Raw genomic sequence first — 26,617 nt, 5'->3', positions numbered from 1 at the left:
TTCATTTCACATGTGTCACGTACCCCGTGACAGGGATAAAGAAACCAGCAGAAATAGAAAGCACTTTGGAGTCCAGTATTGCTATAAACTAGTAATATTTATTAGTAACTACACAATACAGTAATATCAATGTAAATAAATCACACAGGTTAGCAATGATTATATATAAAAGTAAGTGTGGAATATATATGTATGAAAACCAAGCTTCTTTAAGTCTAGGGGTAAAAAGATACAGTCTTACGATGTTGAGTAAAGTTCAGTTCATGGTATTTAGTTGAGGGGGGAGAGGGAGAGGGTGTGTGTGTGTGTGTGTGTGTGTGTGTGTGTGTGTGTGTGTGTGTGTTTTGAGTCTTCAGGTGAGCTGATGCCATTGATCTTCTCATCGTCCTCCGAAATCCTTTACAAGTCACTGACTGTGAGTTTAACCGGGGGACCAGTTTTCCTGTGGTGGAGCTATCACCCCGGCAAGGGTGGACACATAGACAACTCCCCACCAGTCAACCCCTTCTTCACCGCTGGAATAGCACTTTGGATCGATCCGCCTGATCGATCCTCCAAAACCTACTTTCTCTGCGGGCACAACAATGCTCATTCAGAGTCCAGATCATGTGTCTGAGGTCTGTATCATCTGACCTCCCATTTATTTCACCAGGCTGAGCATCACCTGTCATTCAAAGAGTCCCTCCTTCCTTTGTCAGCAAAGAAGTGCACTAGCAGGCAACCTGTCCTTGAAAGTAACATCAACAATCTGCCTTTGGTCACCACAGCAACCTTCGAGCTGCTCGGTGCTGACTCCAACTCCAAACTCAGTAAAAATCCAGAGTTACTTCCAATGCCATAAAGTGACAGTCCAACCGTTAATCTTCGTCTCTCTCTCTCTCTCTCTTCAAAAGCAACATATCGGTGGTAAATAACTCTCTCTCTCTTCAAAAGCACAGTTAATAGGAGTACTCCAGGATCTCCTCACACATAACACGAGAAATAGTTGAAAGCACTGGCTTATGCAAAGTCTAGGGGACCAAAGGACATTCTGGCTGCAGTGCTAAAGACCCCTATTCCATATAAGATGTGCCTCTATCCTAAACACAATTTGCCCAAAATGAATTTAATCTTGGTTTGCCATGTCATAAAAAGCAGGACAGATGCACCTGGCTAATTGCCCCTCAATCACCAGTAAAGTGATGGACGGTATAATAAATACAACTAGCAAATAGCACTCAAGTGACACTTCAATGGTCAAATATGGACCTAACAGCTGAATTAAGGTGAGAGTAATTGACACCAAAACAGCATTTGGGCAAGTGTGTTGTCAAGGAATGCTGGTAAAACTGAAGCTGGTGCACAGTAGGAAGAAATGCATGTACAGTGCATGTCATAGCTTGCATGAAAGAAGATATTTGTGACTCTTGAAGAACAATCATCCTGGTCCCAGGATATGACTGTAGAAAGTTTTCAGGGAAATGTTGTTAGCCCATCCATCTTTTGCTGCTTTACCAGTGAGAGGTGAGAGGTGGAGAAGTTCGCTAATCATTTCACTATGTTTAATTTTATTCATAACTCCTCAGTAAATGCTTCTATGCAGCAAAATCTAAATCATATTCAGGCTTGAAAGTGGCAAAAAACATTAGCACCATGAAACTGCCAAACAATGATCATCTCCAAAAGTGGAAGTTTAAGATCACCAATCCTTGACATTTAATAGCAACTTTACACACTGTCAGAATTTTGGCGGTATCTTAACTGGATCACCAACATTAAAAACTGACAACTATCTCAGATTAGAAACTGGATATTTTGAAGCAAATGAATTTGACATGAGTGCGATGGAATAGTCTTCATTTAGATACACAGTAGCAAGTATCTTGACTGTTGACTGGATACAGGTCCATCACATGAAAAGCCTTCCACACCTTTGAGCCCATATACAGGCAGCACTGCCAGATGAAAGCAGCATCCATCAGCAAGGATCCACATGATCCAGGCCTGCTACTACTACTACATCGAGGAGGTAGTACAGGAGTTTTAGGTCCCAGATCATCAGGTTCAGGAACAGTTACGACCTTTCAACCACACAGGCTTCTAAATCAGAGAGGTTAACTTCACTCACCACAACACTGATTCCACAATCAATGGGCTCAATTTCAAGGACTCTACAACACATGTTCTCAGTATTATTTATTACTTATTTGTTTATTAATTTACTATGTGCATTACTATTGTTTTTCTTTTGCAGGTTATCTTTAACACGTTTATTGCTTGCCCGTCTTTATGTGTAGCTCTTCATTGATTTGATTGTGATTCTTTGTATCTACTGTGAATGCCCACAAGAAAATGAATCTCAGGGTAGCATATGGTGACAAATCCGTACTTTGAACTTGAACATGTCTGGATGAGTGCAACTCTAAAATCACTGAATACTATCTAAATCAAAGTCCTTTGCTCAAACCACCATTGCAATACAATGGCACAGTCTTGTTCACGCAGACTGCTTTGATAACACCCATCCGTATAGGCCAACACCAATAAGGAGTTCAGGTGTATGTCAATATCACACCTCGCAGGTCGTCCCCACCACCAAATTGTACACATTTCTGACTTGGTTCCTTCATTACCAGTGGATCTAAACTGTAGAACTCCCTCTTCAAGAGCACTGTCGGAGTATCCTCCTCAGAAGGACCAAAAAGGATTTAAAAAGCCGTTCACCATGACCTTCTCCAGGACAACTGACAAATGGCAAATGAATTTAAAACACCAAGCACTAAAGCATCACCTGTACTTGGCTGTTATGTCACAGCCTCCAGGAACAAAAAACCTAATAACATACCCCGATTCCTGTCACGCAGCTTCACATCCCGCATCCGACCGACAGTACAGCCGCCATGACGCTGGGACCGCGGTGGTTGCCGGGGCATCACCGGAAGGGAGGTCACGGCCGCCGGGACTATTTCCGGTGTGTGTGTGTGCGTACGTGTTTTCTCTCCCCTCTCCGCGGCGGCGTTTAATTTGAAAGCAAGTCGGACACAATGCCGGATTCTGTGGTGGAGAAAGTAGTTGTACACCCGTTAGTGCTCCTGAGTGTGGTGGATCATTTCAATCGGTAAGACGGAAAGGAGGGGCGGTCTGGGCCATGTGGTGGTTTGTGCAGCGGCAGTGTAGGGGCTTTTGTTGCTTTTATTGAGCCGCGGTAGGGCGGGATCAAGGCCTTACCCTGCTGAGTCACATTGACAGCACTTGCGCAAAATCCGCTCCCAAATCTCAGTTGGCACTTTACATTGGTAACTATTTTTCTTCGTAAGTACAGACTTTGTTATCATGTACCCAATTGTGCACTGGGTCCTGTACCGGTGGTTAATTTTCAATGTTTGTAAGTTAACTGTTATCCTTTATTTCGGTGCTGGTTTGTGATCCAGCTATTAAAGCCATAGCAAAAGAAATGGTAATTTCTGTATTTATTCTTAAAATGAGGATCTGCCACAGTGCAGTTTGTGGACACTTTTGTGAATCTGCCAGAGTATAATTTTGGGAGCTTAGAAGAGAAATGGGCAATTTTATTGAAACGTACAAGATTAAGATGGTTTGACGGTAAATGTTAAGACAATAAGGAATTGGCCATTTAAGATGGTGACAAGGAGGACATCTTCCCTACAAGGGTTATGAACTTTCACCCAGGGAGTCATCAGGGAAGTGCAGTAGAAGCCAAAATTATATCAGCCAGGATGTTAATGAATGGTAGTAAAGGTTCAAATCCGTATGACCTACCTGTACTCTTCTGACACTCATTGACAGTGCTGAACCTTATATATATTGTGCATAGACTTCACTTTTGCCTCCTACTGAAAACATTAGTTAGTGTTCAAAAGGTAATCAGATGTCTTTGAGGAAATGTCAAAAAAATCCAAGGTTTTCTTTTCAAATTGACTAGGAAAATCACCTTACCTACACGTCACACATGAATTAAAATGAGATGCTATAAATTGATATAACTTTTGAGCGGGATGCAAGTGATAAATAAAATCTTAAGTGCAGATGGCAACTACTCGTTCGTTCATTCGTTATTGACTAGTGCTATAGTGGTCTTTCCGTGACCGTGATTGTTCTAGGCAAATTTTTCTACAGAAGTGGTTTGCCATTGCTGCCTTCTGGGCAAGATGAGTGCCCAGCAATTATTAATACTCTTCAGAGATTGTCTGCCTGGTATCAGTGGTCTTGTAATCAAAACTTGTGACATGTGACTTGTGGCTTCACGTGACTCTGATTGGGAGGCTAAGCAGGTGCTACACCTTGCCCAAGGATGACCAGCAGGCTAGCGAAGGGAAGGAGCGTCTTACACCTCCTTTGGTAGAGACGTATCTCTACCCCACCACCACAAACTGCTAGGTACACCATTTCGAATTTTGCTTTTTGCGTGTGAGTATTAATGTCAGCAAATAAAGTGTATTAGACAAAAACTCTTACAGAAAAATATCTTTTGTATATTATAGGTTTCATTGGAAACTGATTTAACCAATTTGAAGTTTTATTTAAAGATAAGACATGGTAATCAGGCCAATGAACCTGCTGACTTGTACGTTATTGTCTATGGGAGGAAACCCACTCGGTCATGGGTGAACGACGTACCTCTACAGACAGTAGTGAAAGTGAACCCGGATTGCTGCTGCTCACTGCACTACGCAATGTTAAACTGCTGCCACAAATCTTGCCCTATTGCTTTTCCTAAATCAAAGCAAATATAGTAATGTTCAAAATGAATCAAAAATAAATGTTTTGTTTTTTCACCAGTTAAACTTGACAGTAATTTACAGAGCTAAATGAAAGCACTAACAAACTCAATTTCCCATGCATTGTTTTGCATTTAATTCCTAAGCAAGAAAAGTACAAAGTAAGTGCTGTTATTTTCACCATAATGTAGGAACTGGTGATTGTTGATGCTGTGAATAGTATTTATTTTTTATTCTAATAGTATGTTTCAGAGGAATCTTTCAAGATTACAATTGTTTAACTATTTTTATGTTGATTTATTTTAATGCTCAGAATAGGAAAAGTTGGAAATCAAAAACGAGTGGTTGGAGTGCTGCTGGGTTCATGGCACAAAAAGATACTTGATGTTTCAAACAGTTTTGCAGGTAAGAATCAAAGCTAGTGATGAATGAGATTAATTATTACAGATTGACAATCTTCCATTATACCTGTAACTTAATTGAAACAATTTCTTGGGATTAAATTGACATTGTTCTATTTGAGTCTGAATGCCAATAGTACAGTTCCTAAACTGAAGGAGTTGGTTTTTTCTATTGAATACAAAAATACATAAAATTAATCCCAACTTTGAACAATAGGTGACGTACCTCTGTTGTTCAACTGTTTGTATGGTTTGGTACGCATTCACAAGCCAGTAATCATTAATCCAGTTTTTTGAGTGGAAAATTTTTGATTTTAAATTTGTTTGAAGTTTATTTGATAAGCACACGTGAGCCAGTCATTACACTTCCAACAAAAGCAGTTGAAGTAAATTTTGATCATTAGCAATAATGCACATTTGAAATAATTTAAATTTTTGTTGCTTTGAGTTATGAAATTAAAGCACAATTATCTTTGCAGCATTCACTTACTAATGTGGAAAGCAACTCCATAAACAATATGACACAAACAGGAGTGTTTAGGATTTCAAAACATCTTTATTTATTTATTTCCACTCAAGTTCCGTTCGATGAAGATGAGAAGGATGATACAGTGTGGTTCTTGGATCATGATTATTTGGAGAATATGTATGGGATGTTTAAGAAAGTAAATGGTAAGATTTCTGACTTACATGGAAGATAAAGTTTAAACTTTGCAAGCTTTGAACATATTTAAGTTTGCACTAAAAACAACATATTTCAGGCAGCATGGGTTTGCATATTGATATGTAAAATACAAATTATACAGGGATTTTCCCTGAAAACAAGCTTGTCACTTTCTCCTCTCTTAACACTGAAAACTTTTTGCCTTGGTGTAAGCAATATTGAAATATGGAACAGATTATATGTTTCATCAAAAACGAACTGAGCAGCATAGGACAAGGTGGCTTTCAAAAATATGGGTGTCAAATTTGGAGGGAAAATATATTTTAAAAAGAATTCGGTAAAATCTGTTTCAAACCTTCACTCAACCTTGGCTTAGAAAACTAATCAATTAAAATAATTTTAAATATTTTAGTTTATGGAATGTTTTGTTACAAGATTCATTAATATTGTTGCTCAATTTGCAAAAATATAATCAGTTATGCTTTGTGTTCTTCATAAAAGAAATAGATTTTGTTAAGGTATTCTCATTCCCTGTGCTGTTTAATCAATGTTAAGTGTGATGGCTGTTGTTTTAACATCTACTGAACTACATTTTAACGGATGATTATGTACCTGTCTTAGCCAGGGAAAGGATCGTTGGATGGTATCACACTGGACCCAAGTTGCACAAAAATGACATAGCCATCAATGAACTCATGAAACGATACTGTTCTAATTCCGTAAGCTTTTAGGTTTTCCATCTTTTAAATAACTTCAATGTTTGGTGGTAAATTGTATTCATTTGTAAGGCATTTTCTATTATTTAACCAGTTGTTCCAACACGTTTATTATTTTTCTGTGGCTTTGTTGCTTTCCTCTACCTGTGGTGATTTTGTTTTTACCCTATTAAATAACGAAATGCAGCATCCCGGATGTTATTGTACAAATCCAATGTTTAAGGGTGTGTGTGTGTGCTTGCCGCATATGTGGTACTTTGACATTTCAGTTTGAAAGAAAATAATTTCCTATACAATGTTTCACCCACATTTTCTCAATCTGGTGTTCAGTCAGATAAACAATCCTGTGGTATGTCCACCAGATTAACTGATTATCAAACATTCAAAGCCTTAAAGTGCAAGGATTGAAAAGTGTGTTCAAAAATTTATGGATCAGAATAAAAGACTGGCTTAAATTTTTGTTTTAAGTGAGTGTGAAATCAAAATGATCTGATTTAAAAATTGAGATCCTAGTTCATAACTAGGATAACTAATTCAGAACTAGGGAACAGAGATTTAGAGTAAGAAGGGAAAGATTTAAAAGGGATCTGAAGGGCAGCACGCAGAAGGTGGTGAGCATATGGACATGGTTGAAACAGGTGCAAGAGTATTATTTAAGAAACACTTGGATAGGTTCAGGGAATGGTTAGGTTTTTAGGGATATTGGCCAAACACAGGAGATTAGATATAGTTGGGTAGACTACATGGTACAGACTACCTGGGCACAGGCCTTTTATTTGTATTCTGCTTTTCTATGACTGAATGATAATCGCTGGAACATACAACAGAGTCAACACAATTTCACTGAGTTAGTCTATGGACCTGGTTCAATCCTTACTTCAGCTGCTGTTGGTGTAGAGCTTGTACGTTCTCCCTGAGGGATTTCCCTGAAGGTTCAGGTTTCCTTCTGCGTCCCAAAGACTTGAAGGCAGGTTAATTGGCTCTTGGCTCCTGTAAACCACCCTCTTATTGTGGATAAATGGCAAAAGATTCAAGATGGAGTGGATGGGAATATGACAGAATACTTTTTGCTACAGGGCAAATAAGACTAAAGGAAATGGAATAACCTTATCGGCTACTTTCTGTACCTTTAGCAAGATGGAAACAAATTGAAAAAGATCGATTACCAAAAACAATATTGAATTTTAGCCCAGTGCTGCAAATAGTTCTTTCTTTTAATTCAATCTGATTAGAAAAAAAGAATCTAAAATACTTTTTCCTAAGTGTCCTTTCTGAGATTAGTTTGTAACACTTGTAAGTAACATGAAACATGGCCATAGAATAAGCTGTTGACCTAAATTCTGGTATTTCCAACATGACTGATAGTGATAAAAGAAAAATAAAATTGATGTTCTTTAATTGGACTATAAGTTTCAAAGCATTGAGATTGAAACTATTGATTTTGTATTTTTTAAGGTTTTAGTCATCATTGATGTCAAGCCAAAAGATCTGGGGCTCCCTACAGAAGCTTACATTTCGGTAGAAGAAGTTCATGATGTAAGTGCTGCTTCGTGGCTTCTTTAAATATTGTCAGTCATTTTTGTCTCTTCAAAAGGTGAAACCAACTCAAATTTAGGATGTATTCTGTTCAATACCTATGAAAAATTTCCTCATTGATTTCAAAATCCATTCCAATGATTTTTTTTAAACTCTTTGAATCTCTTCACTCAGAGAACAATGAGCCTGTGTGTTCTGATTCCAGATGGAAGTGGATGCCAAATCAGTGAATAATCCTTGATCCAGTGTGAACTGGCATGGATGATTTCACTCTCTACACCCCTACAATCTACAGACTCACTCTTAAAGGCTCTTTACGACTTGTATTCTCAGTATTTTATTTTCTCTGCAGAATGTCTTTTGCACAGTGGTTGTCAGTTTTTGTGTATAGTTTATAGTAAATTTTATTGTATTTCTTTGTTTTTCTATTAATGTCTGCAAGAGAATGAATCTCAAGGTAGTGTATAGTAATATATATGGATTTTGATAATTTTACTTTGGTTGGGGAAATCAGTAGTGCAGAAGGGATACGTGATTTAGACAGACTGTTTTGTAAACCATGTTAAAATCCTTCTGTACATTTATCACCTAGGCTTACACCTAGTGGTTCTTAATGTGGGCCATAGGGGGCCATGCCAGAATTCATAGGGCCACAGGAGTTTATGAATGGGCCGTGATAAGTTTACTGTTTGCATGAAGTGTTACTAAAATATATAAATAAAAAATAAATATTTAATTTAATTGGAGCATTGAATGAAATGAATGGGAAAAGCCATCCCCTTGAGCAACTCATTAGTATCAAGGCATATTGCTGAAATGTCAGTGATGTGGAAAAACAGCTAGTTGCACAATTTCAGGTTAAGTTTGCCCTGCAAATCGATGAGAGCATATTATGTAATAATGAAGCCCATCTGATGACTTGTGTTAGGTTTTTGAATAATGATCAGGCCATTGAGGAAATGCTTTTCTGCCCAAAAGCTTAAGACAGATATTAAAGGTGAAATGAATTTTTTCAAGAAATCAAGAGATGGTCTTTGGAAAACAATATTCCACTGGAAAATATAATGGCTTGTGCAACTGTTGGTGATGCTTCGATGGTAGGAAGATATAGAGGATTCACTGCTCATTTTCAAAATGATGTGCCTGATGTTTTTTTGCATACGCTGTGTGAACCACCATCAGCATTTGATTGGGGAAATAATTGGGAAGACGTTTGCATGACATCCTTGCTGCTGTAATAATGGCTGTCAATTTCATCAAATCAAATGCACTTCAAGATTGCCTTTTTCAACAACTTTGTGAGATAAAACGAATGTATACAGATGGTTTCTGGATAATAGTCATACTTTATTAATCCCGGGGGAAATTGGTTTTCGTTACAGTTGCTCCATAAATAATAAATAGTAATAGAACCATAAATAATTAAATAGTAATATGTAAATTAAGGCAGTAAATTATGAAGTAAGTCCAGGACCAGCCTATTGGCTCAGGATGTCTGACCCTCCAAGGGAGGAGTTGTAAAGTTTGATGGCCACAGGCAGGAATGACTTCCTATGAAGCTCTGTGCTGCATCTCGGTGGGATGAGTCTCTGGCTGAATGTACTCCTGTGCCCACCCGGTACATTATGTAGTGGATGGGAGACATTGTCCAAGGTGGCATGCAACTTAGACAGCACCCTCTTTTCAGACACCACCGTGAGAGAGTCCAGTTCCATCCCCACAACATCACTGGCCTTACGAATGAGTTTGTTGATTTTGTTGCTGTCTGCCACCCTCAGCCTACTGCCCCAGCACACAACAGCAAACATGATAACACTGGCCACCACAGACTTGTAGAACATCCTCAGCATCGTCTGGCAGATGTTAAGGGACCTCAGTCTCCTCAGGAAATAGAGACGGCTCTGACCCTTCTTGTAGACAGCCTCAGTTTCTTTGACCAGTCCAGTCCAACTAATGTTTAAAATAAGTTTCCACAGCTCTGGGAGAAAGCAAGGTTGTTTTTAATTGGATTTTCCACCACTTATCTAGTTGAATGTGGTTTTAGTCAAGCTCTTCACCTGCTATCAAGTTTGTAGCCGTCTTGATGTTGTGCAAAGAGGTGATCTTCAATTATTTTTAACCAAGCTGCAACCAGATAGTCAAACACTTGCTAGTTTGTATCAGTATTTAGGATCTCACTAAATACCCAAAGTAGCAAGATTCAGAGCTTTGAAATAGTTTTATTTTTCATATACACCTGTTCACTGAATATTAGGACAGTTAGTAGTCGACCAAAACAAAACTTTAGCATCTAACGGAGACTATGGGGGGGTGGAGACCACAGAGGTAAATGAAAGTCACAGGTGGACCATGAACAGAAAAAGCTTGAGAACCACTCATGTAAACAACACATCTTTGTGCAGAACTCTGGCTGAATGCTGGTAAATGTATCAGGACAATAATTAGGGCTTTATAAATAAGAAGGGAAATTTTGAAAAAGGTAAATAAGAACATTGAGTGTGCTCACCTGAACCCTCTCTGAATGGCTGTAAAGTTCATTGTTTACTGTGTGGTCTGTCTTCAGGATGGAACTCCAACTTCCAAAACATTTGAACACGTAACCAGTGAAATAGGGGCAGAAGAAGCTGAAGAAGTTGGAGTAGAGCATTTGCTACGGTAAGCTGACATTGTCTGAGCAAGTCTCTTGCTGTTGGGCCAGATTATGGAAATTTTATGTTTTTCTTTCATAGAAATACAAGGCACAGAGGAGGGTCATTTGGCCTGTGTATTCATGCCATTTTGCATCCTAGCTCTTGATCAGTGGACATATGGCTATGAAACATGAAATACTTTTTAAATGTAATGTGGTCTATAAATTATTCCCCTTTTGGGCAATAATTTATAGACCACAATACTTTTTTCTCAGCACTCTGTTATTGTACAACCAATCTTTAATCAATGATCCATTTCCGAGGGACTAAAAGCTGGTCACTGTGAGACAGCCCCTCACATTTTACCCACTTTATCAAATTTGCCTGCAGTATCTTTGGGTCCAAAGAAAGCAACCCCAGTCTGGCTAATTTCTCCACCCAGCTGAAACGATCTATCCTGGTCAAGGTCGGAGTATTTTTTATTTATATTTTATCTGGTGCAATTACATCCTTCCTGTGATATGATCAGAATTGCTTCTGTAATTCTACAATGACCTTCCAGTGGATGCTAAATTAACCTGTTCTTTTTAGACTGTTGTTGCATGAATGAAATCGCCAGAGAAAGTTACTGGTAGATACAAAGCAGCTTCTTTATTCAACAAAACAAGGTACAGCAGGCATCATATGGAGATGCTTTTGGTGGAAAGGTCTGCTGCCCAACATGGGGCTCAATATATATGTGCTAAACACAAAGGACTATTCCACATATACAAAGTATATACTACGTTTCTTTTGAAACTACATACAAACTTCACACCTTCTGATTCGCATCCATCCCACAGACGCCAGCATCGTCTGGACTGGGGTTCACAGCTTTTTAGAAATGCATTGTTTCAAATTAAATCCACAGTCCATTTTCAAGGAACAGAAGACTGGTAACCAAAGCCATCTGCTAAATGTAAATGACCTAAACCCAAAAATCACTAACAGTCCCTCCTCTTGGCCCTCCTGGACAAATATAAATTTGTACCAGCAAAGGCCAACCTAGGAGGATCTACTCAAATAGGGCAGCAAAAATGCCCTGCCTCGAAATTCCCCCCAATTTTGTGTGCCTCAATATCTACCCTAGCACCCTCTAATCTCTAACTACCAAATACTAAGCAGAGAGGTTGTTCCAAAAATTTCAACAATTCTTTAGAAATGCAGCTTCTTTCCTGTGCCTGTTGGCGCTTTCCCTGCAGGCCAATTGCAGCTTAATCACATGCCTTATCTTCACCCTTTCATTCTCAGGTTGCTAAAACTCTCTCTTTTCATGGGCACCAGCAGGGTAAGTGCATGAGGCTCACAGGCCCTCTCATCGACGTACAGGAAGGGCTTGGGGTGGTCTCTATGTCAATGACTACAAGGACCTCTCCCCAGTGGCACCCCCTTCCGAACTGTCCAGTTGATCACTGGCCTGACTGCTGAAAGGGCTCAGCTCATTTGGGTTTACCCCTCATTCATCCTGGGGGTGACTGCCTTCAGATGCTGTGTGCAGTCTGAAATGCCATGGAAGTTATGGAACTTGCTATCTCTGCTTTAACTTAAAATCCCTCCCCACCTATTTTCCAATATCTTTTCTGTTCTATGCTATTAAAATATTCATCTACTTTCAGCAACCAGCCTTCATTACAGAGTACCATCACACTTCAGCATGCTATTCACGGTTTTCCATCATGCTCTCGGTGTCTTCTGCCTTTGCGTTTCCTCCGGGTATGTTTTCGTCAGCTGTGGTCGGGTCTAGTGTGGTCGGCTGGTGTTCCTCTCTTATGTTCTCTGTAATTACGTGGTTACTGGGTACATTTGATCCCCTGCTTTGTCTGTGAGAGCAACAAGAGGATGAGTCATTGCTTTAACCTTAATCCAGTGTTTCCACTGGCTGCCTTGCAGACACAGGTATCATTTGTTAAGAGTACCACCTGGGGGTAAACCCTGGCCTTTCTGGCAGCACCCTCACCGTGACTTGGTTGCCAGGCTGTGGAAGGACTATCTCCTTTCCCCGTGGCTCTCTCTGATCAGCGATGCGCTGCTGTTGTTTCACCCGGTCCTTCAACACTTTAAGTTGGTTACAGAAGTTTTTCACATACTGTGTCATTCTATCCCTGTAAGCCCCAGGCTCCCCGCAGCCCATAATTACCCCATAAGAGAGTCACATTGCTCGCCCCATCAGGGTTGCGCGCAATCTCATCAGGATTCCTGGTAATACATCAACCCGTCTTTCCCGTCTCAGCTATAGCTTTGTTCGGTTCATCCTTTCTTCCATCCCTGAACTCTTGAGGGTGGTAGGGTACGTGGAACCGTTGTCAAATCTCTAGCAGTCAGCACATTTCCTCCATCACTTTCCCCATGAAATGTGCTCCCTGATCCAAGCCCACCTGAATTGGGGTTCCCCACCTTGGAAGGAATTCCTAAACTAGAATCTATTCAGCGGTGCTGGTGGTGCCTGTTGGATTGAGCTTTTCCAAAGTCAGCACCACGCCTTTATGAATAATGGCTGGACTATTGTGGAATACCTGGCAGAATCTGGCCCATGCATATTGCTGCCCACCTAAGGTGAAGGCAAATTGGTCTTGGGACTCAGGTGCTAAGGGGAGCCCCCAAAATCCATTAGCCATATCCACGACTGGAGAAACTTTATGTTCTGGAGTCAGGCTATTCAGGATTGTTGCAGGACCCACCACTATGGGATGCAATCTCGGCACGGTCCTAAGGGCGGTATAGTCTATTGTTAATGGATATGGTCCACTGGGCTTCTTTATTAGCCGTATAGGCAAGTTGTTAGTTGTCGCAGTCTCTCTGAGTATCACCAGGTGTTTTAGTTCCTTCACTTTACCCCGAACAACAGTCAGTGCATCAGTTTTTATAGGGTACTGCTACTGCTTATGGGGTTTACACAGGCCCCCCTCTATTTTAAGTGGGTTCATCTTTACTCAACCACAGTCTTGCTTGTGTCTACCCCACTCTGCTGGGAACTGCTGGCTCCAGTTTCTAATGATTGGGGCAGCTGTGACTATGCTAGCCAGTTTGTGTATTCTATTGGTTGTACATGTTCACTGCCCCTGACTTGTCCATAATTATTTCTCCCTTTCCCAAATCGATAATGGCCCCGACTTCCCTTAGGATGTCTATTTCAAGGACGATACCCTCATTATTTGGACAGACCCAGAAATACACTGGAACTGCACTCCCCCGATTGCGAGTATTTGTGACTCACTCCTTTCTGCCTTCATTGTTCATCCCCCTACACCCCGAATATAAATGGCCTGTCCGGTTGTTGGCAAGGGTAGGTCAGTTATTGATACCGGCCCCTATGTTCACTAATATATTACATTGCCGTCCCCCAACAATGCTGTTGTGTACATCCGCAGGTCACCAGCGCTGGCAGTGGGCCTGCCGCCACATCTTTTTCTGACCTAGGAGCTGTCTTTACTAGCTCTGTGATCTGATTGACAGTCAGATTGGTCAGACTGGGCAGTAATGGGGTGAGAGATTTCGTGTCTGCTGTGACATTCACCTGTTTTTCTTTCCCTTTTTTTTGGGACTCTGCTCCAACCATGTCCCAACAGGCTGCACCTGTAGCATATCAACTCCTTTACCCTCCCATGTCTATTCCAGCAGTTCTTTGCTTCATGCCTTTGTCGCTGGCAAACAAAACAAACTCTCTGGGACATCACAGCAGCTGCATCCACTATAGCCACTTTACAATTTCTCTTGCACTTTCTTTGGTCTATCTCACTGGCCCACGAAACTATTGCAGAGTAGGTCAAACCCACCATTATCCCTAAATCTAAAACTTCCTGGTGGGTTTCGCTCAGGCCTTCCTTCATCATTTTCAGAAAGACTTGGTCGTCCCTCCCTAGATTATCCAACGCGGAATACTCCTCATACACGCAATATTTACATTCTGTATAACCTATAGCTATCTCGTCAGCTCTCTTGAATCACTGCCATTATCGCTCACCAGTCACTCTCGCCTCCCCCCAGTCGCTGCCTCACTTCCACTTTAAAAGAGCGACATCTTTCTTCATTGCGGGTGCTCCCGGTAGTTGCCCATGTAACACCTCACACCTCCTGGGCCATACCGTCCCATATATTCCTCAGGCACTTCACTTTGACCAAAACATGTATATCTTTAGAGTGCATCTGGTGAAATTCAACCATTTCCTCGAGCTTACGCCAGAATTCCGAATTCCCACTTCCCACATGCGACTTTAAGTGAGGGCAACTTAGACAAAATGCTCTGTTTCTCCCCGGGGGTGAAGGACTTATGAATGGTCACAATCAAGGTCAAGGGCTGGCTTGAATCATCAGGATTCTTGACCTGATGTAGCCTGACCTCAGTAGGTGCCATCCTGGTAGATGTATCTGGGTAAAACCTCTCCCTGAGAAACCCCACACTACACAAAATATAAAAGGCAGGTACCAGTTAAACAGCACATACTTAAAATCACAGGGTATGTACTCTGCAATCTGCCCCATTTGAGCACTTGAACCCATGATGCCTGCTGTATTCCTTTGCATCACACTTGCAAAACATATACACTTAAAATGCAGCTCTCTGCCCCCACTCTGGTTGTCCCGAACCATCAGTAACCACCCTTCGCAATTGGTGGCCCCATCTCACCAAATTCACACGCAAAGTTTCATCACTTACATAAACACACATGCATACGCGCACGCTATTTTTATATCTACCAGTTCATCTCCCTGCATTCGTGATACCTCGTGTTCCCGTGCACCATCGACCCGAACATTTCCAAGTGTGAGCGCTAATTTTTAAAAATACTCACCCACTTAGAGTGCTAAGATGGCTGACCACACGATGGTTCACGAAGGCATCCCACTCCTGACACCAAATGTTGCGTGAATGAACTCGCTGGAGAAGGTTACTGGGTAGATACAAAGCAGCTTCTTTATTTGATGAAACAAGGTACAGCAGGCATCATATGGAGACGTTTTTGGTGGAAAGGGCTGCTGGCCCAGAGTGGGGCTCAATATTTATGTGCTAAACACAAAGGACAACTCCATATTTACGAAGTATGTACAATGCTTTCTTCCTCTCACTGCTACGGGCGGAAGTTCCTACTTGCTTCAGAAAGGCAACAATTATACCAGTGCCTAAGGAGAATAATGTGAGCTGCCTAATGACTATCGCCCAGTAGCACTCACATCAACAGTGATGAAATGCTTTAAGAGACTGGTCATGATGACTGAACTCCTGCCTCAGCAAGAACCTGGACCCATTGCAATTTGCCTATCGCCATAATAGGTCAACAGCAAATGCAATCTCAATGGCTCTCCACACGGCTTTACACCACCTGGACAACACAAACAGCTATGTCAGGATGCTGTTCATTGACTATAGCTCAGCATTTAATACCATTATTCCCACTATCCTGATTGAGAAGTTGCAGAACCTGGGCCTCTGTACCTCCCTCTGCAATTGGATCCTTGACTTACTAACCGGAAGACCCCAATCTGTGCAGATTGGTGATAACATCTCCTCCTCGCTGATGATCAACACTGGTGAACCTCGGGTGTGTGCTTAGCCCACTGCTCTACTCTTTATATACACATAACTGTGTGGCTAGGCACAGCTCAAATACCATCTATAAATTTGCTGACAATACAGCTGTTGTTGGTGAATCTCAGATGGTGACAAGAGGGTGTACAGGAGTAAGATAAGCCAACTAGTGGAATGGTGCCGCAGCAACAACCTGGTACTCAACGTTAGTAAGATGAAAGAGCTGATTGTGGACTTCCAGAAGGGTAAGATGAAGGAATACATACCAATTCTCATAGAGGGATCAGAAGTGGAGAGAGTGAGCAGTTTCCAAGTTGCTGGATGTCAGGATCTCTGAGGATCTAACCTGGTCCCAACATATTGATATAGTTATGCAGAAAGCAAGACGGTGGCCATACTTCATTAGGAATTTGAAGAGATTTGGCATGTCAATAAATACACTCAAGAACTTCTATAGATATACCATGGAGAGCATTCTGACAGGCTGTCTCACTGTCTGGTGTGGGGGAGGGGGGTGCTACTGCACAGGACCAAAAGAAGCTGCCGAGGGTTGTAAATCTAGTCAGCTCCATCTTGGGTACTAGCCTGCAAAGTACCCAGGACATCTTCAGGGAGTGGTGTCTGGTGTCTCAGAATGTCAGTGTCTATTATTAAGGACCTCCAGCACCCAGGGCGTGCCCTTTACTTACTGTTACCATCAGGTAGGAGATACAGAAGCCTGAAGGCACACACTCAGTGATTCAGGAACAGCTTCTTCCCCTCTGCCATCTGATTCCTAAATGGACATTAAACCCTGGGACACTACCTCACTTTTTTTAATATACAGTATTTCTGTTATTTGCATGTTTATAATCTATTCAATATACATATACTGTAATTGATTTGTTTATTATTATGTTTTTTTTTCCTCTCTGCTAGATTATGTATTGCATTCAACTGCTGCTGCTAAGTTAACAAATTTCATGTCACATGCCGGTGATACTAAACCTGATACTGATTCTGAAACAACATACAAACTTCACACCTTCTGATTCGCGTCCATCCCACAGACGCCAGCATCGTCTGGACTGGGATTCACAGCTTTTTAGGAATGCATTGTTCCAAATTAAATCCACAATACATTTTCAAGGAACAAAAGACTGGTAGCCAAAGACATTTGCTAAATGTAAATGACCTAAACCCAAAAATCACTCTAACAAGACCATAAAACCATAAGGAATACAAGCAGAATTAGGCCATTTGGCCCATTTAGTCTGCTCTGCCATTTTATCATGACTGATCCGTTTCCCCTTCGACCCCTTTCTTTTACCTTCTCCCCAGGATCTTTCACGCCCTGTCTAATCAAGAACCTATCGATCTCCACCTTATATACACCTAATGACTTGGCCTGTGGCAACGAATTCCACAGATTTGCCACCCTATGGCGAAAGAAATCGTGCTCATCTCCATTCTAAATGGATATCCCTCTATTCTGAGACTATGCCCTTTGGTCCTAGACTCCATAGGAAACATCCTCTCCACGTCCACTCTATCTGTCTTTCAACAGTAAATAGGTTTTAATTAACCCCCCCCATTCTTCTAAATTCCTGCGAGTAAAGGGCCAGAGCAATCAATCGCTCCTCATACATTAAGTCTTTCATTCCCAGAACTATTCTCGTGAACCTGCTCTGAACCCTCTCTGATGTCAGCACATCCTTTCTTAAATAATGGGCACAAATCTGCTTAGAATATTCCAAGTGAGGCCTCATAAGTGCAAAATAAAGTCTCAGCATTGTATTTTATATTCAGAATCAGAATCAGGTTTATTATTACTGGCATATGATGTGAAATTTGTTAACTCAGCAGCAGTTCAATGCAGTGCATAATACCGAAGAGTAAAAAAAAATTTTTTTTAAATAATTAAATAAATTACTGTATACGTATGTTGAATAGATTAAAAAAACAATACTGTATATTTTAAAAACTGAGGTAGTGTCCAAAGGTTCAATGTCCATTTAGGAATCAGAAGGCAGAGGCGAAGAAGCTGTTCTTGCTGTTACCGTCAGGGAGGAGGTACAGAAGCCTGAAGGCACACACTCAGCGATTCAGGAACAGCTAAACACCCTATCAAGTTGTGTGACAACTTCGAACCCTAGCGCAAACTTTCTCAGTGTTTAAGACAACAAAGCCACATTCCCCAGATTAACATAACAAAGACGCCATTTTAATTAGCCTCTGCAGTAACATAAAAATCGAAACCCCCCTTACATTATTTTTTCTGTTCTATATTATGTATTGCATTGAACTGCTAAGTTTTCAAATTTTTTTTTATTGTGAAGCAACATCAGCTTAACCGCAACCAACAATGTCCTAAAGTAAAATGCTTCTTTTTTCTCTCTTATAACAACATAATGAAAGTCAAATGAATGTATGTATAGTAAACAAGCAAAAAGCAAAGGAAACCCTACCACCCCGTCTCCTTTCCCCTTCCCAGCCCTACCCTCCCCTCACCTCTCCCCTCCTGTATGTGCTGTTTAGGTCCTACCACCCCTATATACATGTACATACACATACATACATACATACATACACACACACACACACACACACACACACACACACACACACACACACTCTTAGTCACTTAGTTCAGCTGTCGGTCTCTTCTAAATACAACAGTAATGGTTGCCAGATTTTTTCAAATTCCTTGAGTCTATCCTTGATAACGTATCTTATCCTCTCTAGATGCAAAGTATCCATTAATGCAGCCAACCATTGTCTGAGTGATGGAGTTTCCTCCTTTTTCTAGAACATAAGTATGAGCTTCTTTCCATTAAGTATGCCATAGGTCAGGAGTTGTTGCTGGGTAGCCTGGAATTTATTTGACCTCGCAGAAGTTCCAAAAATTAAAATGGGGTCTGGTATTATCTGAACCTTTAGTACCTTCAATAGGACCTCAGATATTTGCTTCCAATACACTTGTATCCTGGAACATAAAGCATAACTATGTAACAAATTTGCCCGAGGACTTGCACTTCTCACACATTGGGGACACCTCTGTGAATATTTTATGAATCCTTACTTTTGAGTAATGTAGTCTATGTAGGATTTTAAATTGCATTCAACAATGCCTGGCATTGATGGAACAGGAGTTAACATACTCCAAAGCCTCATTCCATATAACCTCCTCTATCTCCGTACCCAACCCCTTTTCCCACTTTTTTAATACTATCCATTGTTGTATGACACTTGTTTTGCATGGCATCATACAGATAGGCGATGGTGTGTTCTGTCCCTAAACATGATCTTAAATGATTATCTAATTTATCATGTTCTGCCATCTCAAAACCGGAAAGATGTGATCTTATATAGTGTCTTAGCTGGAGATACCTGAAAAAAATGACTCTTTTTGCAATCCGAATTTGTCCTGGAGCTGCCAAATGACGCAAAAATCCCTTGTATGTATAGGTCTCCAATGCTGCGTATCCCTAATTCTTGCCATGCATCAAAGGCCCCATCTATACATGGGGGGATAAAAGAGGGGTTGGCTGATACAGGTTCAAGAAAAGATAATGTTCTGAGTTTCAAATGCTTCCCCATTTGTCTCCACATCTTTTTAGTGCTATGGATAATGGGATTGCCTCTATATTTAACCAAATAGGGGACATAATGATTGCCCCTATGGAATATAGTAGGCAGTCCTCACGCTCCATCTACAGCCATCCGGGAGGTACAACTGTATCATCTAACTGCTGCTAAATCAACAAATTTCACATCACATGCTGGTGATAATAAACCTGATTCTGATTCTGCTTCTGAATCCTCTCAGAATGACTGCTAACTTTGCATTTGCCTTCCTCTTCACTGATTCAACCTGCAAATTAGCCTTTAGGGAATCTTACATGAGGACTCCCGAATCCCCTTACGCCTCTTATTTTTGAATTTTCTTCTCTGTTAGGAAATAGTTCATGCTTTTATTCCTTCAACCAAATGCATGAACATACACTTTCCAACACATTCCTTCTACCACTTCTTCGCCATTCTCCTAATCTGTATGAGTCCTTCTGCAGCCTCCCTGCTTCCTCAGCACTACCTGCCCCTCTACCTGTCTTCGTATCGTCTGTAATCGTGGCCACAAAGCCATCAATTCCATCATCCAAATCATTGACATAGAACATACACAGTCCCAACACCAACTAACGGCCAACATCCACCAATTGTCTGTCAATCCTGCTTGTTATTTCCTCAAAGAATTCCAACAGATTTGCGTGGCAATTTTTTTTCCTCACGGAAACCCTGCTGAATTTGCCTATTTTATCGTGTGCCTCTAAGTGCCTTGGAACCAAACCCTTAACAATCGACTCAACTACTGAGATCTGTGTTAACTGACCTGTAATTTCTATTCTTCTGCCTTCCTCCCTTCTTAAAGAGTGAAGTGACATTTGCAATTTTCCAGTCTTCCAGAACTGTGCTAGAAATGGAAGATCATTATCAATGCCTCTACAATCTCTTCAGCTACCTCTTTCAGAACCCTGGGGTGCAGTCCATCTTGGCCAGGTGACTTGTCTCCCTTCGGACCTTCGTTTCCCAAGCACCTTCTCCCTGGTAATAGCAACTGTACTAAATTCTGCTCCCTGACACTCCAGAACTTACAGCCAGTGTCTTCCACAGTGAAGACTGATGAAGAATACTTATTCAGTTCGTCTCCCATTTCTTTGCTTTCTTCTACCCCCTCCCCCCTTTACTACCTCTCCATTGTCATTTTCCAGCAGTCTAATATCTACTCTCACCTATCTTTTATTCTTTATATATCTGAAACAAACTTTTGGTATCTTCTTTGATATTATCCTCTTGCTCTATTATGTGGCCTCTCTTTTGCTTTTATGTTGGCTTTGACTTCCCTTGTCAGCCACAATTGCGTCACCTACCTTTAGAATACTTATTTGGGCTGTATCTATCCTGTGCCTTCTGAATTGCCCTAGAAACTCCAGCAATTGTTGCACTGGTGTCACTCCTGCTAGTGTCCCTTTGCAATCAACTTTGGCCAGCTTCTTTCTCGTGCCTCTGTAATTCCCTTTACTTCACTGTAATACTGATACATCTGAATTTAGCTTCACCCTCTCGAATTCCAGGATGAATTCTATCATGATCACTGTCTCCTTGGGGTTCCTCTACCTTAAACTCCCTAATCAAATGGTTCATACCCAGTCCAGAATAGCTGATCCCCTAGTGGACTTAACCAGAAGCTGCTCTAAAATAGCCATCTTACAGGCATTCTACAAATTCGCTCTTGGGATCCAGCACCAGCTAGATTTTCCCAATCTACCTGCATATTGAAATCCTCCATGACTATTGTAACATTGTCCTTTTGACATGGCTTTTCTATCTCCTGTTGTAATTTCTAGCCCATATCATGGCAACTGTTTGGAGACCTGTATTTAACTTCCACCGGGTTCTATCTATCTCTGTAGTTTCTTAACTCTACCCACAAGGACTCCACATATTCTGATACTATGTCACCTCTTTCAAAGGATTTGATTTCATTTTTTACCAACAGAGCCACGCCACCCCCTCTGCCTCCTTGCCTGAACTTTTGATACAATGTGTATCCTTGTTCGTTAAGCTCCCAACTATAATCCTCTTTCAGGATGATATGCAGCTATTTTATTGATTGACAGAATAGGATCATAATATATTTTGATTTCAGTAATTGCAGCAAGAAGAAAAATTACCTGTGCTTTGAGGATATTATAAAATAGTCTGTAGTTAAAGACCAATTTGTATTTGTGCTCCGCACAGCTGTACTTTCAGTGAATAAAACTCGTGATGCGCCTGCTATTACGATTGGCCAAAAACGGACTCTAAAGTAAAGGTCTTTTTTTCTTTGCTTATGTTGCCATTACAGAGATATTAAAGATACCACAGTGGGAACACTGTCACAGCGAATCACAAACCAAGTGCATGGTCTCAAAGGGCTGAACTCAAAGATTTTAGAGATAAGGAATTACTTGGAGAAAGTAGCCACGGGGAAATTGCCCATCAACCATCAGATTATCTACCAGCTGCAAGATGTCTTCAATCTTCTACCTGATGTTAATTTGCAAGAGTTTGTGAAAGCTTTTTACCTGAAGACAAACGACCAGATGTTGGTGGTGTATCTTGCATCACTCATTCGATCAGTGGTTGCTCTACACAATTTAATCAATAATAAAATTGCCAACAGAGATGCAGAAAAGAAGGAAGGGCAAGAAAAAGAAGAGGGGAAAAAAGAAAAGAAAGATGAGAAAGAAAAAGAAAAATGTGAATCAAAGAAGGAAGAAAAGAAAGACAGAAAATAAATTGTGCCGTGTTTTTTTAAAGAAAAACAGAACTTCAGCAATACTTGGCATCGAGTGGGAATGTTAATACTTCGGCTTTCTGCAATAAAAGGGCCAAAATATTCAGCCGTTGATGTGTTTGCATGGGGCAGTTTTCTGTATCTGTACAATGTACATGTTTAAAATCTTGAAACATTATAAATATTACTTTACTAATAATGTTATTCTAGGTTGTTTCATTTCCATTTGCCTTAAGATACTGAGATGAGTTAGTTCGAAGCTTTTCATATGTTGCCTGTTTCTGGCTGGATACATGTGTCTAAGCAACTTCAGAATGAGAATGAACAAGCCTGTATCAGAATCCTACAACCCCGCTCCTGCACTAAAAATGCATTCATCATTAATTTACTCAGGTTCTTTGAAGATGGTACATGAGTTTTGATAGCAGGGTACCTACATATGTGGTGTACTTAGATTTCCAAAAGGCATTTGACTAAGTGCCACCTGAAAGCCCAAATGTTGCAGAAAATTTGTTAGAATGGTTTGAAAACTGACTGTATGATGAAAATCAGATTTGGAATAAATAGTCCTCTTCAGACTGGGAGGAGGTAACAAATGGAGTCCTGCAGGGATCAGTTCTTGGTCTGCAACTAATTATTTGCATTAAAAACTAAAGTTTACAAGTTTGCAGATTGTATGGATTTAGGCGGAGGGTCACGTGGTAAGGATACTGTGATTCTGCAATGGAATAGCGATAGGTTGAGTAAGTAGGCAAAATACTAGCAGATGGAGTTCAATGTAGGTCAGGCACATCAGTCTGAGAACTCAAGATAGATTATCCAAAAGGAGAGAGACTTCAAATGATAGACTGGCAAATGACACTTAAAGGATTGACGGTGGATATGCAATGGCAAGCATTTAAAGGTTGCATGGATGAACTACAACAATTGTTCATCCCAGTTTGGCAAAAGAATAAATCAAGGAAGGTAGTGCACCCGTGGCTGACAAGAGAAATTAGGGATAGTATCAATTTCAAAGAAGAAGCATACAAATTAGCCGGAGAAAGTGGCTCACCTGAGGACTGGGAGAAATTCAAAGTTCAGCAGAGGAGGACAAAGGGCTTAATTAAGAAGGGGAAAAAAGATTATGAGAGAAAACTGGCAGGGAACATAAAAACGGACTGTAAAAGCTTTTATAGATATGTAAAAAGGAAAAGACTGGTTAAGACAAATGTAGGTCCCCTGTAGACAGAAACAGGTGAATTGATTATGGGGAGCAAGGACATGGCAGACCAATTGAATAATTACTTTGGTTCTGTCTTCACTAAGGAGGACATAAATAATCTTCCAGAAATAGTAAGGGACAGAGGGTCCAGTGAGATGGATGAACTGAGCAAAATACATGTTAGTAGGGAAATGGTGTTAGGTAAATTGAAGGGATTGAAGGCAGATAAATCCCCAGGGCCAGATGGTCTGCATCCTAGAGTGCTTAAGGAAGTAGCCCAAGAAATAGTGGATGCATTAGTGATAATTTTTCAAAACTCGTTAGATTCTGGACTAGTTCCTGAGGATTGGAGGGTGGCTAATGTAACCCCACTTTTTAAAAAAGGAGGGAGAGAGAAACCAGGGAATTATAGACCAGTTAGCCTAACGTCGGTGGTGGGGAAACTGCTGGAGTCAGTTATCAAGGATGTGATAACAGCACATTTGGAAAGCGGTGAAATGATCGGACAAAGTCAGCATGGTTTTGTGAAAGGAAAGTCATGTCTGACGAATCTCAGAATTTTTTGAGGATGTAACTAGTAGAGTGGATAGGGGAGAACCAGTGGATGTGGTATATTTGGATTTTCAAAAGGCTTTTGACAAGGTCCCACACAGGAGATTAGTGTGCAAACTTAAAGCACACGGTATTGGGGGTAAGGTATTGGTGTGGGTGGAGAATTGGTTAGCAGACAGGAAGCAAAGAGTGGGAATAAACGGGACCTTTTCAGAATGGCAGGCGGTGACTAGTGGGGTACCGCAAGGCTCAGTGCTGGGACCCCAGTTGTTCACAATATATATTAATGACTTGGATGAGGGAATTAAATGCAGCATCTCCAAGTTTGCAGATGACACGAAGCTGGGTGGCAGTGTTAGCAGTGAGGAGGATGCTAAGAGGATGCAGGGTGACTTGGATAGGTTGGGTGAGTGGGCAAATTCATGGCAGATGCAATTTAATGTGGATAAATGTGAAGTTATCCACTTTGGTGGCAAAAATAGGAAAACAGATTATTATCTGAATGGTGGCCGATTAGGAAAAGGGGAGGTGCAACGAGACCTGGGTGTCATTATGCACCAGTCATTGAAAGTGGGCATGCAGGTACAGCAGGCGGTGAAAAAGGCGAATGGTATGCTGGCATTTATAGCGAGGGGATTCGAGTACAGGAGCAGGGAGGTACTACTGCAGTTGTACAAGGCCTTGGTGAGACCACACCTGGAGTATTGTGTGCAGTTTTGGTCCCCTAATCTGAGGAAAGACATCTTTGCCATAGAGGGAGTACAAAGAAGGTTCACCAGATTGATTCCTGGGATGGCAGGACTTTCATATGAAGAAAGACTGGATGAACTGGGCTTGTACTCATTGGAATTTAGAAGATTGAGGGGGGATCTGATTGAAACGTATAAGATCCTAAAGGGATTGGACAGGCTAGATGCAGGAAGATTGTTCCCGATGTTGGGGAAGTCCAGAACGAGGGGCCACAGTTTGAGGATAGAGGGGAAGCCTTTTAGGACTGAGATTAGGAAAAACTTCTTCACACAGAGAGTGGTGAATCTGTGGAATTCTCTGCCACAGGAAACTGTTGAGGCCAGTTCATTGGCTATATTTAAGAGGGAGTTAGATATGGCCCTTGTGGCTACGGGGGTCAGGGGGTATGGAGGGAAGGCTGGGGTGGGGTTCTGAGTTGGATGATCAGCCATGATCATAATAAATGGCGGTGCAGGCCCGAAGGGCCGAATGGCCTACTCCACCTATTTTCTATGTTTCTATGTTTCATGTTAGTGAAGTAAAGAGATGGAAGAGTCCTTGAGCATTAATCACAAAAGTCTAGCGGTCAGGTCCAATAAGTAGTAGAAGGCAGCAACTGGCATTTTGTCCTTCATTGCAAAAGAATTGGTGGTTGTGTTGAAGTTATCTGGGTGTTGGTGAGACCTCATCTGGAATTCAGCATACAATTTTTGTACCTTGTACTGAAGGCAGTATGAATGAGAATCAGCAGGCTAATACCTGGGATGAAAGCGAAGAGAGACTGGATAGTTTTGGGCTGTGATCTTAATCAAGCATTTGAGGTTCTAGGGAGTGGAAAATCACAAACACAAGATTCTGCAATGCTCTGTGTATTGCTCAAGATCCAAAGGAGGCTTGACAGAGTAGGCACTGGGACACTCATTATTGAGAGTGTGTGGAACAAGGGGACATAACAAGATGATGAGCTGTCAATTAAACCTAGGTACATAGAAATTGCTTCTTCAAGAGGGTGGTGAGTCACTGGAATTATTTGCTGTGGTGGAAGGTGGATCATCAGGAATATTTAAAGTGGAAGTGGACAAACATTTGATACATTAAGGAAAAGATAATATGGAGAAACAGCACAAAGGAATTGAAGCTAGCGTACATTAGTTTTGGTCACATTAAATGATGGGGTGGGTATGAAGGGCTTGATAGCTACCAGATTCTTATAGTACACTTACTGACTGAATAAAATTAAAGATGGACACAGATCTTAGCTATATTTGACATGTTGACTTTGCAATTAATTGATGATAATGGAGGAAGTAGGATCTTTGGTAAAGAGTCTTTAGCTTGTCCTGCCTTAATCCTTCAATGAAATTGATCTGCACAAAACTTCACAACAGGAAACCAGTTAGCAGCTTCTGATGGTTTCAGTGAGAATGGCTGCACTGGAAAATGATAAATCTCACTCTATCGCAACAGAAGCTAAACTATAGAATAGAAGCTCTGGAATCCGAATTACTTTAACCAAGGAATCGCTGAGACCAATTATGGATACTCTAAATTAAAACTTGCCATAAAAGCTACTCTGAAGAAAATGTTT

General features: G+C 41.0%; 2 protein-coding genes across 3 annotated transcripts in view; one reads left to right on the top strand and one right to left on the bottom strand.

The window, feature by feature from the left end:
- The window catches only part of dhx38 (DEAH (Asp-Glu-Ala-His) box polypeptide 38), a 97,039-nt gene extending 94,134 nt beyond the window's left edge, over nt 1-2,905 (bottom strand). For both annotated transcript variants that reach the window (XM_063067107.1, XM_063067109.1), the window contains exon 1: nt 2,825-2,905. The gene's annotated coding sequence lies outside the window, so the exon portion shown is untranslated. The remainder of the gene's footprint in view (nt 1-2,824) is intronic.
- A 39-nt stretch (nt 2,906-2,944) lies between these two features.
- psmd7 (proteasome 26S subunit, non-ATPase 7) lies at nt 2,945-22,743 on the top strand. The gene is made up of 7 exons (XM_063067487.1): nt 2,945-3,097; nt 5,032-5,123; nt 5,699-5,791; nt 6,405-6,502; nt 7,955-8,035; nt 10,599-10,690; nt 22,113-22,743. The coding sequence occupies exons 1-7, from the start codon at nt 3,024-3,026 to the stop codon at nt 22,543-22,545; spliced, it is 963 nt and encodes a 320-aa protein (XP_062923557.1). The 5' UTR covers nt 2,945-3,023; the 3' UTR covers nt 22,546-22,743.
- The last annotated feature ends 3,874 nt before the right edge of the window (nt 22,744-26,617 follow it).

Source organism: Mobula hypostoma, chromosome 14 (assembly GCF_963921235.1).
Source record: "Mobula hypostoma chromosome 14, sMobHyp1.1, whole genome shotgun sequence".
Classification (NCBI taxonomy): domain Eukaryota; kingdom Metazoa; phylum Chordata; class Chondrichthyes; order Myliobatiformes; family Myliobatidae; genus Mobula; species Mobula hypostoma.
Note: the sequence above shows the minus strand (reverse complement) of the source record. Positions and strands in the feature narration are given on the sequence as shown.

Excerpts from the sequence above, each read along its gene's own strand:
- psmd7 (XM_063067487.1), top strand. The coding sequence starts at position 3,024 with ATGCCGGATTCTGTGGTGGAGAAAGTAGTTGTACACCCGTTAGTGCTC. Across the intron at positions 5,792-6,404 it reads GATGTTTAAGAAAGTAAATG|CCAGGGAAAGGATCGTTGGA; the intron begins GTAAGATTTCTG and ends TACCTGTCTTAG. Across the intron at positions 10,691-22,112 it reads GGAGTAGAGCATTTGCTACG|AGATATTAAAGATACCACAG; the intron begins GTAAGCTGACAT and ends TTGCCATTACAG.